Below are 18,965 nucleotides of genomic sequence, written 5' to 3'. Positions count from 1 at the left end.
AAACAGACGGCAAGCCAACATGTGCATATGACCATGAAGCATGTTGCTACAGAGGAGGTACACTAAAATCAGTGCAACCCTTCAGGGTGCAGCTCCTGCAACCCAGCAAAGGAGTGATACTTACCCAGAGCTGGCATTCCTGGAAACAGGAACCCAGCCAATCTCATGGCTGCAGGTTAGTCCACCAGGGAAATATTGTAGAGTGATGGGTGGACTCCAGCCATGTCTTTGCTGGCCTAAGGTTACCTTGCCAATATCCGATTATAGATGATTACTGTAGACCTTCATTAAAAACTCTCCTTAAAAAGACCTAGTGTGGATCCAAGTGTCTATGTACCAACTGGACCACGAGGTTTCTGGGCCAAAACCCAACGTGACATCAAATTCCATCAGCGTAAAAGTAATGTGACTTTTTCAGTTATTTGGTTACATGGAAGCAAAACAAGCTTGTCCTTCGGTGTGATGGAAAATTTGAATTTCTGGCGATGCGACTGTTCTTCATTGTATGCCAAAACACTTGAATAATATGCTATATTGGCAGGCAGGCAGTGCCATACATTGAGTTAAAAGCTCTCTGCCACTGAAGTACATCACTGCAGATGATGGAATGAATAATGTCCTGTTTCAAATGAAAATGTGGAAAGAGTAAAAACGTGGCGAGGCATGCCATGCAAACTGTGCCACCAGAAGGAAGTGGAAAACCCAATTCATGCATTTACAATCATTAGATTACCGGTCTGGGATGGCTGCCATGTTTTATGAATATGCATTAACCCAATCATGTCTTTATCAGAATTTCTTCCATTGAGTTTGGCTACTTTCCCATGTGCTCACAATACATTATCTTACCTATTATTCATTTACCATTACTTCCATTATGCTGCATAATAGGGAGAAAAATGTTGCCAAGGTGCATTTATATCGGCATGGAACAGCACGACTCTGCCTTCAATATGCCATTATGAATCCAGCCTTATGACTGACTTCTGTTTTACTCCTCCCTCTCAGGTCTGTTGTGACTTCCAACCGTCCAGTATTTACAGTGAATACAAGATTGTGACTACATCTGGAATCACAAATGGCCCACGTTAACATGTTAACAGCCTCACACATAAAACAAAAATGCAAGGGAACTTTCGTTCAAAAGCTGAAACTGTTTACCTTGTAAATACACAATTTACTGCAGCTGTATATGACCAGGATTCCTGCCCTCAGGACAGCAGTAGACAGTGCATCTCTTGATCTTTCTATACAGGATTTTGATGTTTAGTTTTGCAAATAACATCTGCGGAGAACATTCACTCAAGGCAAAGAGTACATCATTAAAATCAAAAGTTACTTGTGGTGGGAAGATGCAACTTCTCCACACCACTGCCTTCTTTGAAACTGTAGCCTACTGGGCAGTACAATCCTTCACGCTGAGTAGAGCTGTGTCTATAACTACAGATTGGCTCGGCAAATCTCTTGGCAGGCATCATAAAAAAAAAGCAGGAGGGAGGGAGGGAGGGAGAGAGAGTAATAAAACCTCGCCAATTTCTGTCTCTGACAACATGAAAGAGGGAGGGACAGGTAAATGGAGGCTGCCTGCAGTAGAAAATATGGCTTATCTTAGTCTTGTCTCCTAAACCCCTACAGGTTTTGAAGATAACCACATAAGGCTATATGTGTTGGAGGAGGGTTGCTTTGTGCAGGTAGAAAATGATCTAATGGAGGAGGATGGGGGACAGAAATTTGATGCTGACTATGAAATACGATAACCTCTCAGGGCAGATGCCTCACTACCTGCCTATCAATCTACACATATTCCCCACGTCTGAGTTTCCGCATTATTGCTTTTTCCTCACTGAATGTCATCCAATCATGGACTGAAATCTGCTATTAGATAAAAAGCAATAGAGTGAGAACACGTTCTGTCACTCATTTATTTCTTAAGTAAAGTTATGCAACACCCATTTCAGTAGTGTAAAAAAGCAACACAATAACTGATTACAGCACATTTAGCAGCACTATCTGCAGCCACACACATCTTGATGAATGAATGAGTCTCTCCCAGACGTGTGGGGTAATTTGATCCACTGTTAATGCAGAACTACTGTTAATCAGAGTTTTGGGGGTTTACCAACTCATTTTGATTTTTTTTAAAGTTTCTCTTGTGATTCATCTGCCCATTAAGAGTTGCTCCAGATGTGCTTTCTGGTTCTCTTGACATGGCCATTCACATTGTGGAATATACCCAGCTATTCTGCCATTACTCAAATTTTTCACTTTGTGTACTTCAAATAATTAAGTCACAACCACAGGATGAAGCTAAGTTCTGCTGATACTTAAATGTGTCTTGTTGAATGTTCTTGTGACTTTCTGGATGAGTTACTCTTGGGGAGATTTTGGAAAGATATACAATCAAGAGAGGGTTCAATGCTATTCCAAAATTTCTTCAGATTATATCAAAAGTCAGACATGGTTGATTCTTGATCTACTCAGAAAGTCAAGTTAAATTTACCTTCTGATCAGATGAAGATGTTAATCATTCAAAGTCTTGGCCATTAGTAAGTAACTTTCAAAACATATCAACATAAAAGATGCACCTTCTACTGTAAAGTCTCAAATTATAATTAAGAGAATTAGTAGCATAAATTCCTCAATATCTGTATCTCTGTCAACATTATCAGGACCATTTAAAAATATGCAAGAATGTCTTATGGGCAAAGAGGTCAAAAACAAAATATACTAAACAACAGACATAAATACAGGCCACTGTGAGACTGCAGAAAGGACCAGTAAATAAAAAATTCCTTCAATCTACATTCCTGAAGAGACATCACAATATTTCACAACTTGAGTGACAGTACAACCAAACACATTTTCTGGGAGACTGAACATAAACCTGTCGAGATGAAAACAAAGAAATGTGTTTGGAAAGAGGACAAACACATTTGGTGATTGAAAGATTTGCAGTTTCATTTGGAGCACAGGAAAATGAATTTGCAAAGATAAAACAATTAACGTAAGCCTCTGTAGTCAAATTAAATACATACTTTTTATACCTGAGGACTGCTTGTTTGATTACCTTGCAGACCAAGGAAATGAGGAGCTCTGAGCTTTTGTCAGTTTATCTCTCAGGATGCCACTATGAACTACTGCAGTCTGCAGGAAGAACTGGAAATATTCAAATATGCTTTGGAAAAAGTGGAAAAGTACAGAGTGTTTCTCCATCTGTCAGACAAACAGACATTTGATGACAACTAACTTCCCAAAGTATGAGACCTACATATCAATAAGATAGCATTTATAGAAAACCCTTAAAGGGTACCTGCAGAGTACAACATGTTTTAACCTCTTCAAACCTGCTGGACCTGCTAGTGGGCTCATTAAACACAATTGTTGAGTCACAGAACTGTTTTAATTGAGAGCAAATATCCTACCGTTTCCAAAGAAACTAAATATCAGGCAAAATAATAGGAGTATGTATAATAATGACATCTAGGATGTTATGAAAAATGCACAAGATGGTATAATCAGCACCCATTTTCCCCATTAAATACTTATTAATCAAACTTGAATGAATTCTTTCTGACAGTGTTAATTGTGCTGGACCTTTGAGATTTGCTCAGGCTTTGCGGCAAAATCATTTCATATCTTCTTTTTTTTTTTTTTTTAATCACAGGTCATGCGATTTCAAAACCACATGTTTGGAGAGAAGGCCGCACAGTTTCATCCCTATCATCTATTCCCACTGCTAAGTATCAGTGTGGAGCCCTTTTGTAGTCTAAACGGCTTTCATTAATCCTTTTAATTAATATAATGTAAAATACTAGAGTGCTTTTCATTTTACGCTCTCTGCTTAGTTCTTTTGCATCGGTTTGGTTTTAAACACTTTCAGTTAATCTACGGATTGGCAAAGAAAGCTCTGAAATGTATGGCATTATTTTGTCCATTCGATTGCACTGGTCTAAAGAAAGTTGTAATCGGCTGTATGTGTGTCAGTGATCGGTGAGACATGAAAAGCTTTATTTCATTATTTCAAATTTGTGCATTAATAGTGCACAACTTTTTGTGCCCCGATGAGAATGTGATACGTCTACTGATAAAACTGAGACTCTTCTGGCTAACTACGTAAACAAAAGTGAATATTAACAGGCTGTACTTGTAGGGTGGGAAGAACATAAACATGCAAATTTAGAAAATAGTGAACTAGTGAGTTTACAGCAGTTTACTTGACTCAGATTAACTTTCTGGGTTTGAGATCAGTTAGGTAGAATATTTAACTTAATTGGTTGTGCCTGGCTCACTGTTTGTTTGTATCCAAATCAACACTCAGTGACATGCTGAGCATACAAAAAGGCCCTCAATAAGATGGGGTCTAAAATAAGAATCTTCCAAGCGTATAAACTAGAATTACTTAAACAATGTTACTCAGCTTGCCCATTCAAGGTTAGAAAAGGGCTGAATTACTTTAGTAGTAGCCAAGCACTGGAATAAACCTGCATAAATATCTGCATTTCGCCTGGTGTAGAGAGCTGACACATGCAACTTTCTTTAAACATTAAAATACTAACTCAAGCTCAAAACAGCCCATTTCATTAAACTCTTGGCACGTACAGTATATCCCCCTTTTGTGATGTGTGCCAAGAGCCTTTAAGAGGAAATCCACACATATTAAAGTTCACAATGGTAAATACTTTCCCCCCTGCTGCTTGACCTCAAAGAACTTGTTCACAGTTGAGAAAAAAAAAGACAAAAGAAATGAAGGAAGCAGTAGTGATGGTGCAGTCCAGTATGGCTTAATAGAGAGGGTTCATTTTCTTTGTCATTGTGAAAGTGGAAGCACTCTGAAGAGAGCAACACTCTCCTGACCTCCTCCTCTTTTATCAGAGATGAGTGCTGATAAACAGCGGTTCTCCATGTCACCCGATGTGTCGTGACAAGACGGCCCACGGCAGAGGCATCACTTCCCGAGTCATACGATCTGAACGCGCGCACGCTTCCACAGCGAGAGGTGCTGACATTTCCCATCAAAGCATCAGGAAAAGACGAGCAGACACTGACAGCGACAATGAGACGTGGGACATGGAGCGGAGCGAGACCGCAGAGCTGGCAGGAAGCAGAGGCTGAGGTCAGGAAGTTGCTGTGTTCCCTACGAGGCGCAAGCAAGCATCTAGCTGCCGGGGATGAAGCCACTACTGCTGAATGTGGGTCACTCTCCCTGGCTTCCACTGTGCTTTCTCTCCTCAAGCCTTTATTTGGAGCCAGGGCATTTGAATACTGCATGTTGTACCCAGGGCTCTGGAGTACTTGTACATAGATGAGAATAATATGAATTTACTGTCTGTACTCCGACAAGGCTGTGTTTACTTCAGTGAAAATGTCAGTGACTCCCCAAAATCTAAATTGGCAGCTCATCATTGACTGTATTTACCTATATACAGTGACTTAGCTGCTCTTTAAAGTCTTATTCAGGTTAAGCTTCTTACATGACCTTTTGATATCCCGCATCTCAAATATGAAAAAAAGCAATGAACACAATATTTCTGGCTCCCTACCAGCTGCAGCTCTTCGGCAAAGTCAGGTTAGTTCTATTATAGTGGGAATAATTATCATTTCATTAGCAACTGTAAAAGTTAGTGTTTGCCTTTGTGCTTGTGTTGAAATAAAAATGTACCTGTGTGTTCACAAATGGAAAGCAGATAAAGGGATAAAAGCTAGTATTGTGCCACATGGTATGATAACATGCATGCTTTCCAGCCAATCAGAAATAATTACAATAATTATTATTACACAGTACAGAGTATGTCTGGAGACAGAGTTTAGTAAATGCAGCAGGGGGAAAATTGTTGATGTGTCCTTAAAGCTGTGACAGTGTCCCAAGAGCCAAACGTGACAGCAAAATAAGACAACAAGCTTATGTTTGGAACATTTAGTGAGATTTGACTGATTACTCTTTATTACTGTCTCAAAGTTTCTATCTGAAACTAGAAACAAACAAACCCCAGAAGCAAAAAAACACACGCCTCTGATCTCCTAATAAAGCTGTTAAGGCCAACGTGTTAGCAAATGGCAATTTACACATCCAGCAGACACAGAGCCACATTAGCATTCATTTTGGGTCATGTTTCAGGCCAACTGATGAATGTAAGGCCCCATCCACACTACTCTGTTTTAAACGGAGTAGTGTGGTTGGGACCTTACATTCACCAGTTTAAAACAAATACGATCGCTGTCCACACCAGCGTTTTAGCTGTGTTTTAGAGTTGATCTCCGTCTATATTAAAACGACTGAATATGCTCATCCAGTGGTTGCTCATGTATACCGGGCATATGCGTGCCGGTGTAAACATGAAACAGATGGTCTATTTCCAGAGTTACAGAAGATTTGGCGAAAGCATAAAGTTATGCAGATGAAAAATCACAGATTTTAGATTTTTTCCAAATATTTTTTGCTTGGAGCAATAACAAGCGCTACTGAATTACACGGGATTTAAAAGCAGCTGTGGCGGTAGAAAACAGACTGGAAGTCGTCCCAAATTAAACGGCGACATGCACAGTACAAGTGTTGGCTATAAGTGTTATTTGCACAGTAAAAATATATTAATAAAAAGTAGCATTGTGTTTCTGCTTTGCATGACTTATAAGAGAGCCAAATGTCAGCGTCTGCATTTCTAAAGTCCTCTGTTTTTGCCTGTCCACACTAAAACGCTACCCGGAGTTTTAAAACGAAAAACCGGGTCAGCAGCATTTTCAAACTTCTCTGTTTTAAGACTTCGTTTTCGCTGTTTTAGTTTGGACAAGAGGTGCAAACGTAGCACCATTTACCCACTGCATTTTGTATTGTTACATGTTGAAGTATATTGTCTATTTGTTGTTTGCTTAAACTGGCTAATAAAATAATCTAATCTAATCTAACCTGCTACTTGCCAACTATCTGCCTGCCAGATAGATTATCTGTGGGTTCATTACTATGGGAGCCTTTCACATTCTATGTAGTCATTTGAGCAATTACAAAAAAACAGATTACTGAAGTTTAACAAAACCGCAAGTGAATGAGTGTCTAAAGAGGATTTTAATAACAGAATTCCCTGAGCGTCTCCAGCCACTGTGAAGATGAGCGGGTAAAAAAACAAACACCCTGTGAGATCCCAGGTATTTTGCTGTTAGGTTTGGTGCTCAGAAGTAAATGTCATTTTTTTTTTAGCACAACACAACACAGAAATCCCTTTTCATTAAATTAGGTTATCTTATGTTGTGACATTGAATTCTCTGTTGAAATTGCAATTCTCTAATATTTTTTCTGTGGCACACAATACTTTTTTTCTGTACTTTGTGATTGATGGAGTGACTGTTATAGAATACAGTATAATATTTAAAAAAAATCTTTTTTACACTGCAAAAGACATGCCTTCTGCATCAGGACAAGCAGAGCATGCTAGATAACATTAAATACAACAACGCACATTATTACTGTATTGCCATGGTAACCAGATTTGACACACCACTACTCCCTATTCTACTGCAGGACATACTCATGTAGGCCCACACACCGCATGTTTCTGACAGCGCTGCTGTGGCCACAGGAAAACTAGGGCAGATTCCACAAGTGGCGAGACTTTGCCCTTTTGCCTGCCTGGCATGCCATCATCTGCAATAACACAGATCTTCAAAGCTGGACGACTGAAAAGAAAGAAAATTGGAAGGAATGACAGAGGCAAAGGGGGAGTCAGAGGAGGATGAAGAGGAGGCCTTCTGATTCATCTTTAAAGATACTCCTTATTGCATCTTTAATCATCTTCCTCGATGCGCAGGGACGACTTGACAGTTTGCTTCCAGAACTATTCAATTCACACTCTATTGAGTTGAGTCACTCAGGAGGCTCACACTGGGCTTTCTTCTCCCTGCCCGATCTCTTTTTTAACTCTCTTGTTTTATCACTCCTCATTTCCATTCCTGCGAGAGGCTCAAAGAGGCAGCCTGCCTAAGAATTGCAGCAGTGTATGGATGCTAACATGGTCAGCTAAATGTTTCAAGAGGCAGGGGATATGACAAAGCCTTCCTCTTGTACTACAAAGCCTTGCTGTAACTTTGTCACACCACGCCCTGACTGACAGATTCCCACATCCACCCTTTTCTCTGATTTAATGAAACTATTCTCTAATCTAGATTTCAGATGAAACACTGTCAAGCACAGACTGTGGGTTATGGAAGACTTTGTGAGAACAGAATATTATGACTGACACTAGTTCATACATTTTACAGAGGAGGTCTTAAGGAGTGTAAATGTTACTCTGAAAGTCTGAAGACAAATGCTTGCGTTTCCTGGGGGTTGGGAATTTGATAATGAATGGTTAGCACTCTAGTCCGGCTACAGGAAGGAGGTCTGTGACAATATATGTAAATATACACACAAAAACCAAATCCAAAGCATAAATTCATAAATTCATTTCAGCTACCCTCTGGCTCCTGCTGATATGATGAAAACATGCTAGTATCCCTGGATTGACCATCCTTCACATATTAAATAAATGCAGGGTTAAAAAATGGCATCAACTTGTGAGAAATTGGCCGATTTTATTTGAAAATAACAGGGTGCTGTTTGAAATGTATTCATATCACTCTACAGTCAAGAAGTCTGCTTCATTTTGTTGATTATTCATGAAATTACACAAACACACTTTGTACCAAGAAGTCGGTAAATTATTCTATTTTTAATTTTAAAATACTAATCAGTGTTTCATATCAAATGATTAGTCTGTATAGAGCCATGTTTGTAGGGTCACACAGGGCAGGTTTCACCACTATTTCTGCAATCCAACTATGATCACCAGAGGACAGCAATGACATTTCAAGGCAAATGTCCAGAAGTTGCTTCTATGTTTTGGCATTATTCTTTGTAAGCTACTATAATTTCCCTAAGGATATGAAGTTTAATTAGGAGGAACTCTTACATAATCTTTCAAGTGGAAAGGTAAGTAACACAAAAACGGTTTTGCTGTCTTAGTGTTTTTAGGTCTATCTGTTTGCATTCTTTTCCCATTAATGCATGTTACTAACTCTACTTTTCCCTGTCTTGTAGTTTTGTGCTTTGTCGTCCCTCTCATCTCCCCTTCTGTCACTTTCTGCAGGTGTTTCTGGCTCTGGAGCTGTGGGGTCTGGATCTGCGTTTGTTGGACGACTGTTGCCCCCATGTTTCTGCTTGACATCCATTGCTACGTGCTACAATTTGTTACTATGACAATTATTTTTATCATTAATATTGATATCATTACTAGTACTTTTATTTTCTGTCTGTACAACTACCTTTACTTAGTCACAGTTCTGTCTTCTACTTGCTAAAAGGTTTTTTTTTTTCCTGCCTGTGTTGCAAAGTGCTTGCTCACGGTAGGAAACTGCTGGGTCTATGTTAATAACATTACAAAGAGTTGTTATGAATTAGCATGATATAAATAAAATAGAATTTCACTGAATTGGTAAACTGCTGTGGTGAGAGGTAGAGTCTATACAATTAAACCTAATCAGTGCTGATGTTAAGATACAACAGCATATATATTAACAAGTGCATCAATTAACTGTTATGAGGTTGTTGTCAAGGCTTTGTCAATGGGTGATGAAGAATAATTATTTAGTGTTTAGTGAATAGTACTTAGTGTTAAAAGGTTGCTGTATTAGGACGTTATTGCTGTGGAGGTGTCATGTCAATCAACTGTTGAGGTTTTTAAAGACAAACAAATATTTCTGAATAATATTGATTAAAATTACAGGTGCTACCATGTTTTTGCTTAATGAGTTATTGAGGCTTAATTAATACCCTACAAATCTCTAAAGTTAAGTACGCAACAATCATATTTACAGTGTGTTTCATCATCATTCCTGAGTAAGTTGGTAACATTGGGTTCCTCACACTTCTCTTCTCGCTGTCTTCACGCCTACAAGCATAGAAAAACGTTCCGTCCTCAAGCTTTGTCAAGTCCAAATAATCATTTATTCTCTAACCCTGAATATTGTGTTGACAACCGTGTAGAGGAAAGAAGTGCAGAGACTGGAGATCCAAGCAGAACCTCATGCTCCCTTTGCCCCATTTCCATAGGCAGAGTCAAACGAAATTTAACACTGGCAAATATTCACTTCAGCAACCATTGTGGTCCTTCTGAGACACAGTTCTAATGTCAGAATATAAAAATGTTGCTGTCAATAACAGTTAATGTTTATGCTATGCGATAATGAGCCCCAAATAAAGATATTTATAATAAAGATAACATTGTTGCCCACATCATGGATTCAGGTTGTTGTCTTCTATAGTAATACTGCATGAGCTTGAAATACCACAGTGTAGTGTAGCAAGGCATTTCTATGCGTAATCCAAAACTATTACCTGGTCAAACAGCACAGGCCGTTTATACACAAACTGCTTTGAGCACCTGTTCACAGCACATTATTCATACAATCCTGTCCTGAGAGAAAAATCTCTGGATGTTGAGCCACCACTTGAAAAGGTGAACTGTACAGTGCTGCTACACTTTAACCCTGTCTTCTTCTCTTTATCTTACCTGAATTAAATTACTGCTGGCACATCACTTGGCCCAGTGAAGAGGGAATTAATCAGAAGGATGAAATATGGCATAAAGTGCTCATTTGGCTCTTTAGACCTTTAATGAACACACATGGCATTGCAACTCATGTGCTGGAAAGCCCAAGACAGAGAATATTGTGTGGATTGGAATTACATAACATTGACTACACTTGCATACACACCATGATCTTACGCCATCACAAAATGCTGCAATTAATTTTGAGGTTATGTAAAACCTTAACCTATCTAATTATTCTGCTTTGAATGAGGCTGATTGTCAAAACCGTAATTAAGACATCCAGTGCCGTGATAATTGTTCCAAATGGAGGGCTATCTGGACATGTAAATCCTATATTTCTTACAAGCCTGTCCACTGGGGCTTCACAAGATTCAGCATTCACACTGCATAGCTTTGTTTACATGCAGTCTTATTGCCTTAAGCCTAAACCTTGGACAAAATAGATGATTATGCATGAGCATAATTATAAAGGAAGATATAAGACTGCAGTTTTTGACAGGATAGAAATGACTCATGTTGGCTGTGGTTTACCAGGAAGCATGCAAATAATCTATTTATCGATAATTCTTGTGTATATGACTGCTTGGAAACAGGAAATTTAACAGAATGAGATTCTCCTGTGCATGTAAACAACTTGATCATGTTTTTTCCGAAAGGTAAATGTGTAAATATACATTAAATGTGACAGGATGGAAACTGAATGAATTTGGAAGCAATCAGAACACACAGAGTGCGGCATAAGTATACTTTTTAAAGGAGACTTACTTGAGAGTGAACTGTTCAACAGAGGAGTTGGGCATCAAGTAGAGGAAGATTCTGAGGGTTTCCCCAGGCTTCAGGGGCTTCTCAGGCAGCCTGAGGAACATGTTCTTGTCTAACTGCTTGTCCACCAGCAGCTGCTCTTGGCTGGCCTGGTACAGGCTGATGCTCCCAATGCGCAGTAGGGGGTGCTGTGACAGAGGTTCTCCCCTGGAAACACCACCACCCCTATGACCTGAGCCCTCACTGCACTCACCATCCAGATTAGGCCCATGGAGTGTATAGTAGAGCTCAGCCTGGAGGGTCTCACTGGTTAACCCATCCAAAAGCCCGTCACTGGAGCCTTTCCTCCGACCCAGTGGGGCGACATTGGTGTTAAACCAGGACGGAGGCAGCTCCAGCTGGGCCAAGCACTGTGCCAGGTTGCCTTTCATGCGGCAGGAGGTTTTAATTTCACGGACATCCCGGAAGGCATGCAGACGGACGCAGGGCAGCTTGTCCTGAGCCTTGAAGTCATCCCAGTCGCGGCCAGCGATGTAGAAAAACACCTGGACTGTGGGGTTGTTGGAGAAGACCCTCGCCTGAACAATGAAGGCCCGCACCTTCCAGTTGACTGTCAGCTGGCCAGGAATATCCAGTGGACTAGCTGGCTGGAGCAACTCCTTGGACAGGGCCTGGTCCCGGGCAAAAGGTCCAAAGCTTATGTTGATGGCAGGGAGGTCTTTTGTCTGAAAAACCACAAAACTTTCAGAGCGCTGCAGCGGGTGTCCAGTGCTGGGGCTACTACCGCTCTTACTGCTGCCGCCAACTGGTTGTCCTGTGTTCTGAGCCTCCCGCAAAAAGAAAGCAAGCTGTGCATTGGACATTTTGAAGTTGGCGGGAAGGTACACATTGGGTGGTGAAGGACTGGCTGTTACTGCTGAGGAACTGAGGAGGGCATCTGAGCTTGTTGGAGAGATTTTACCTGCAAGAGCTGTGAAGATAGGAAGGAGTAGAGAAAGGTTAAACCTTTAAATACAACTCATCTTTTATTAACAGAAATATTTAAGAAAGTTAAGGTAAAGTTAAGCCAATAGGAGTTGCAATTTCGGATGAAGAGATACAAAGAGTAGGGGTCAGTAATGTAAAAACAATGAATGAGGTATAAGCAGGAAATCACAGAGGTCTGCTCTACTCAGTCAGCCATAGAGAGGAAGAGTGGAGAAGGTCAACACACGCTAATCAGATGATAATTGGACAAAACATGTCAAGCGTCCAGAACACAAGCTAACCAGTGAAACATGTTGTTCACATTGTCAAGGTGCAAGGCACGTGATCTTTATCACCACACTCAATCAGTGTTTGGCTTTTCAACAGCTGAACTAGAACACACACAAAACTCTTTCAGATCTTTATAAAAAATTGACAAAGATACAAACTCACTAGTGACATCGGGTAACCCTAAGTTTCAGAATAAAATCAGAAACTTCTGTTTGTATTTGAGTAGTGTATACATTTTATCCAACTTACTGCACTGCACTTGTTGAGAAAAACAAGGCAACATAGCTTAACACCTAAGTTACTACAGTGAAATCAAAGTAGGGCAGAATCATCGTAGAACAAACAGAATAAATGTGACATACTTATCAAAATTATCCAGAATTGAGCACAAGAACATAGTTGCCTGTCCCCATGGTCCAAATCACAGATTAAAAGTCCCATATTCCAAATGGTTTTATCATTTAAATCGCATCCTTTAAATCTGTAAAAAAAATCAAGAGGATGTTTTTGAAAGGAAAGCTTCTTCACAAGGTTTTGTTACTCAGCAGGAACTCCAGAAAAGTATTTCTTTTTTTGGTTTCTCTTTAGAAAATCTTTGTCACGGGTTACAAAAGAAGAATAAACAAGTGAAAAAAGAAAACAGCAATATGCTCCAGCAGTTCTTCACTTGGCCATGTTCTTGTTGCTGGCTACAAAGGTTCCACCGAGCTTCTTGAACTTGTGCTTGTCTAATTCCCCGTGGTTGAAGTCTTGGTTTAAGAGCGGTTCAGCCCCACGCAGCAGCTCTTTCAATCCTAGACTGTGCATGGCTCCAGGACAGACTCTGACAGACAGGCAGAGCCTCCTCCTGGTTGGTGGGCTTTACGGGAACTATAGACAAAGCCTCTGACGCCGCCCCATCTTGCCACACCTAGTCTCTAGTCTATAATCACCATTTTAGCTCCCGGTCAGAGCTAAGACACACAGATCTCAGAGGACTTGACTTACACCACACACACAGACACACACGGAGGCGAAAGAAATAACACTACAGCTCGATTCATCCTCTCCCTCTGGACGTGTTCAGGCAGACTCTTATGTGTGTGCATGCCATTGTGTGTATAAGGGCTTGGGAGTGAGTGTGTGTGTGTGTGTGTGTGTGTGTGTGTGTGTGTGTGTGTGTGTGTGTGTGTGTGTGTTTGTGTGTGAGGGCGGGGGATGGATGTATTGCTTGAATGCCTCCAGGCAGAGAGAGAGTAAGAGAGTGAGAAGGAGAAGGGGAGAGGGAGGGATTAGGTAAAGATTATTGATGAATTAGCCTAGCTCTCCTTCCCTTCTCCTCCTCCCTCTCCTCCTCCCCCATTTCGTCTGCTTTAGCCCCATGAGAAATCCATGAGAATGAGGGGTTACCGGCTAGAGGGGGAGGGGTATCTGGACTGCCTCCCTGCCTCACTCACATGTGCCTGGAATTCCCATAATAAAAGAGAGTGGGATACGTGTGTGTGTGTGGGCCCCATAAACTGAATCGCAAACAGTAGGGGTAACAAAAGATGAAGCCACAGCCGAAGAAACATCCCACACTTACAAATGAGCAGTCATAGCCATAGAGAAGGCTGAAGGAACTATAATGATGAGAGAAGCTACTTAGAGGCAGTCTAGTCTTTATCAACCAAAAGCTCTGTACCTCACAGGAATGTATGTGTGTGTTGGTGTGTGTGTTTCTAAAAAGAAAAAGAGCTGCTTGCCTTGATAAACATTAAAAGAGACAAATATGCACAACAATCCGCAAACGTCCTTTAGGGCTCCTCTACCAGAGCGCCATCTGCTTTGTTCTCCTGGGTCCAAACACAGAGCCACCACTTAAATGTCCCACTGTTACTGTATATTCTACCAGCCACATGACAACTTTAGAAAACTGTGAGGCTCTACAACCAAACCTAACCTCAGGAAAGGACAGAATATGGACCTCACATACAGTATATGGATATATACCTAGTATGCCTGCCAATGTTAAAATCAAAGAGGTGTATTTTCCCCCTGGAACGTTTAAAGCCCTATATTATTTTACTGCTGTGTTTAAGAAGTAAGTAGATATTTGAACAGCATTACAGACCACATTTCTTGATCCATCTCACTATGTCTTAAAGCAGCAGTAGCCTAGAGCTCAGAGAAACCTTGACTCCCCAGACCTGTTGGGACTTTGACTTTGAATGTGAAACATCCTCCTCTGCCTCGGAAAAACTACTGTTGAGGTGTCCTTGAGCAAGGCTCTTTAAAGAATGTGTCTCGATGTATTACAAAAGCACCTGCTGCTGGCCAAGCAGCCCAAAACAAAGTCCATTCCCAGTCCATTCCAGCATGCTGCTGTTTTTAATGGTAATTTAGTTTTTAAAGCAGTTTGCTTCTGACTTGGTACTGTTGACTGCTTCTCTGTCCTGCATCTGTTCGTTTAAACACGGGGAGGCTGGAGGGCCACATCAGGGAACTTGAGGTAAAGCTGTTACTCCAAACAGCTTGCTGGCAATATCTGAGCGTGTGCAAGCCAATAACACAAACGGTCACATAGTATGTTATCATCAGTGATGTGCAATATAATGTTGGATCAACTGAAACAGGGTGCAGCAGGAGCAGAGAGAAAATGATTTAGGAGTCGCATTTTAGTAGTGTGCACAATTACCCCCGGATATGGGTAAAATACTCAATAAATTAACTTATACTTTATATTTTTATTGTTGTTTATTTATTTCCCCATGCACTTCTTTTCAAAATTAAAGTTTAAATATGTTTTGACTTATTTTGGCCCACCATCTCTAAGGAGAAAAGTTCCATCATCCCTTCATCTGTTGAAAAAACATTGATTTCCCAATCTTCTACCAAAATGTGAGTGTTTCTTCCATTTAAGAAACATTGCAAGACTCAGATCCCTGGCAATCTACAAATGGGTCCAAACGCTGCTGCGAGGCTGTTGACCAGTTCCAACCGGACAACTCACATCTCACCCATTCTGTCGTCTTTACACTGGCTTCCCATCAGGATCGGGATTCATTTCAAGGTTCTTCTTTTCGTATAGAGCCCTGCAGGTCAGGCACATGGATACATCTCCAACCTGCTCCAACCTAAATCACCAGTAGGTCACTTTGGTCTTCTGACCACTGTTTACTGGTTGTTCCTTGCACTAATAAGTAATTGTGTCTTTTAAGTGGTAGCTCCCACACTGTGAAGCTGAAGATTATTTTATTCAAACTGGCCTTTGTCTCACCTCCGACTGTCTATGTGTGTAATCTTGTGTGTTTTTAAGGTCTGTTGTTGCTTATGTTTATTGTTGTTTCTTTACTGTTTTATGGTCTAATTTTAAAATTTACTCATGTAAATCCTTGCTCTGTCCTTGCTCTGTGAAAGGTGCCATATTAAATAAACTTTACTTACTTACTTATTATGGGTTAAGGTTAGCATGCATATCAAGCATTACAACAGAAGCACATGATTTTCATTGCATGTTGCATAAGATGTCCATAAATAGGGTGTAGTCTGTCATCCATTTGTGGACTGAGGTTAGTTGCCTTTAAGTTAAGATTTTGAATGTTGCTGGAATAAAATACAGTGAGTATACTGTGCCAAAAGTACAATGGTCAACCTCATGGGAACTGGGAACCAACAATGACTCAGATGCTTTGATGTTGCACCTGAAGGTCACACTACCGCCCAGGAGTCTCCTAATCCATTTCAAATGCAATGAAACTGTAAAATGACAATACATGCATTGAATGCCATCAAACAAAACAAATCTTTGCCCCTTTCTCTCAACCCCTGAGGCCTTATGGTGTCATTTGAGAAGGTAATTACATTCTACGATGCATCAGGGTGCTCTTGTCTCATTTCAGTCTAACAACATCACAGGGTGGGTGGGTTCGAAGGGGAGCATGGACACAGATGGGCTTCCAGTGTGAAACCCTATCGCCTTCCTCTTTCACTTGATGTCCTATTAGACCTGAGGCCAAATTGAATTGAATTCTCTTCCTGTTGTGCTCCCATTACGTGAAACATCTGCTCTGTGTGTATAAGTGTATGTGTGTATGTGGCAGGGGAATGAGTGGGTGTCTAGTCTAAGGGCACTTTGTATTCATCAGATTACTTTGTCTGATGTCAATTAATGAAAGTATAGGGCCACTTTCAGGCTGAGGCGATGCTATTCTACCTCAACTGTTATGCCAATAAGAGTCTGCAAAGACAGACGCTTTAGATAAGAAAAAAAAGAAAGTGATTTCAACCGCAATACTGCTGACTTATTCCAGTGGAGAATTTAATCATCAGTCCACTTATTGGAGTTTTTGGTGTTTCAGAAATAGATTAACTTTAAAGAACACCCACAACAAGACATTCCTCTCAGAAGCTAATGCAGGAAAGCTTTTGTGGAACAAATGTGTCATCATTCTCACAAAAAGCAAGAGGTTAAAACTTGTGCAACTTGAGGTTAACTTGTACTGAAACTAAATTCAGTGGCTCTGAACACAGACTTAGGCCCTAAAAATATGTGGAGAAAAGAATCTGGAAAAAGAGCCTGGAAAGCATATATTCCTGGGGTAGTGTATGTTACAGTTGTGCAACAAACACTTTAAATCCACTTAAACATTCTTCATTTCAACCACGTGTGCCGCATGTTCAAGGCATCCGTATATACAAGATCTGGAAGTAACTGTTGGGCTATTTTTCGGGACGCACCGATCCGTTATTGATATAGAAAATTGGCCCTATACTGTCAAAAATAGCCCGGGGTCTGGTATCGGTGACAAGGGGGCTAAATTATTAAATTGAATTACGCACGTACTACGCCTAATTGGATCCTAACTAAAGTTAGGAAGCAATGTTTAAGTCAAGCCTGACACATAAAAGAGTGCAGCTTATGGGGAATAAAAATGTTGTATTGGAGCTTTCTTCTTAGCTTTTGTTTAATCTCCTCAAAAGCATTCAGTAAAGGCTACAAAGCCTTGTTCCATATTCAAATGAAACACTTAACAGTATGTCTTGCTGCCCATACAAAAGCTGTCAAACATAAAAGCAAGCTGCCAAGTCTGGGGGAAATATATAGAGAGGATGTCATGAGAAGGGCAGACATTTGATCTTGATAAGGAGGAGTGCATAAATGTCTCTTCAAGTAAAAGGTCAGAAAAAATTGTTGAAAGGGTTTAGAGAGATGAAGCATCCTTACAGCATTACTAACGTTCCAGCGCAGAGGGTTTCCCTATCGATCTTTATATTAGCCTTCATTCCCTCACTTCTTTTATTCTGCTTTTAGCATCACTATACTGCATTTGATACAGCGAAACAATACCTTTCAATTCACCCAACAAAACACGTTACTTATTACTTCAGGCTATATCACACTGCATTACAGTGTGATATCACGATTAACAAACACAGTTAGTACACTTTTTCTTGTACACTTTTCATTTCAGTATTGTTATTCAGATTCCACTTTTGCTGAGACTTGTATGCAAATAAAGCCAAAACCCAAAATTTAAAATGGTTCACATTATCATTCAATTAGCTATGAATGCAACACAAAGTGCAGATGAAAAGACATGTTAGCCTGGGGATGAAGGCTGTATTAGCACTTGAAACAGTGGTGGAGTCCTATTTTTGCCCCTCTCTGAGGAATGTCTATTTCCATCTCAGTCAGACCTGGATTACCTTTACAAATGGACTGCAGTTGGATTATTTCAAACTCGCTCAAATGTTGTGAGGCTTTATATTTAATCAGTTTTCATATATATGCATAGGAAAATTACATTCTAGTTTTAGTTACTCTGGGGAAAGTTTGTATAGTTTATGTATATAAGTGTTTGTATAAAATCAGATCACTTTAGTGTTTTAAAATAAAATTGACTAAATCAGTCACTCTACAGGCTTCTTGTCTCATCATTTGCTACATTATATGTCCCCTGAAGCGAGCACACACAATGGAGCAGAAACACAGATACAAAGGCCAGTTAAATACTGTTAATTGTTCAGCTGATATTTGCCAAATTATGTTAAAAAAAGGTTTTTCAGTATTTTCTCTTCCAGTAAAGAACATAAGGGTTTATAAATTTACAGTCCTCTCCAAAAGTATTGGAACGGTAAGGTAAATTCCTTGAGTATGAGACAAGAGTTCAGAATTTCAGCTCTCATGTCCTGGTATTCACATCTAGATGTGTCAAACAACTCTGGACAAACCACCCTTTGTTTGAACCCACCCATTTTTCAAGTGAGCAACACTATTGGAACGTGTGACTGACAGATGTTTCTTGTTGCCCAGGTGTTGCCTTTTAAGTTAATTGTCCAAACATTAAATAGCTCTGCATGACTAGTCTAAGTTTTCATCCTTGGTTCAAACCTATAAAGACTGCATTT

At 40.2% G+C, this 18,965-nt stretch overlaps 1 protein-coding gene across 2 annotated transcripts in view; it reads right to left on the bottom strand.

The window, feature by feature from the left end:
* Positions 1-18,965, bottom strand: part of tmem132e (transmembrane protein 132E) — a 356,184-nt gene that overhangs the window by 96,849 nt on the left and 240,370 nt on the right. Inside the window, exons 1-2 of one of the 2 annotated variants that reach the window (XM_038708729.1) lie at positions 12,959-13,644; positions 11,343-12,309 (exon numbers count right to left, since the gene is read on the bottom strand). In XM_038708729.1, coding sequence (XP_038564657.1) covers positions 11,343-12,309; positions 12,959-13,037 — 1,046 coding nt within the window. In that variant the 5' untranslated portion in view covers positions 13,038-13,644. Of the gene's footprint in view, positions 1-11,342; positions 12,310-12,958; positions 13,645-18,965 lie in introns of those variants that run through there. The other variant, XM_038708730.1, reaches the window with a different exon arrangement.

This window comes from Micropterus salmoides, unplaced genomic scaffold, assembly GCF_014851395.1.
Source record: "Micropterus salmoides isolate LMB-PRFRI ecotype aquatic unplaced genomic scaffold, ASM1485139v1 Ms_hic_scaffold_9, whole genome shotgun sequence".
Taxonomy (NCBI): Eukaryota; Metazoa; Chordata; class Actinopteri; order Centrarchiformes; family Centrarchidae; genus Micropterus; species Micropterus salmoides.
The sequence above is the reverse complement of the archived record's forward strand: the minus strand, read 5'-3'. Positions and strand labels throughout refer to the sequence as shown.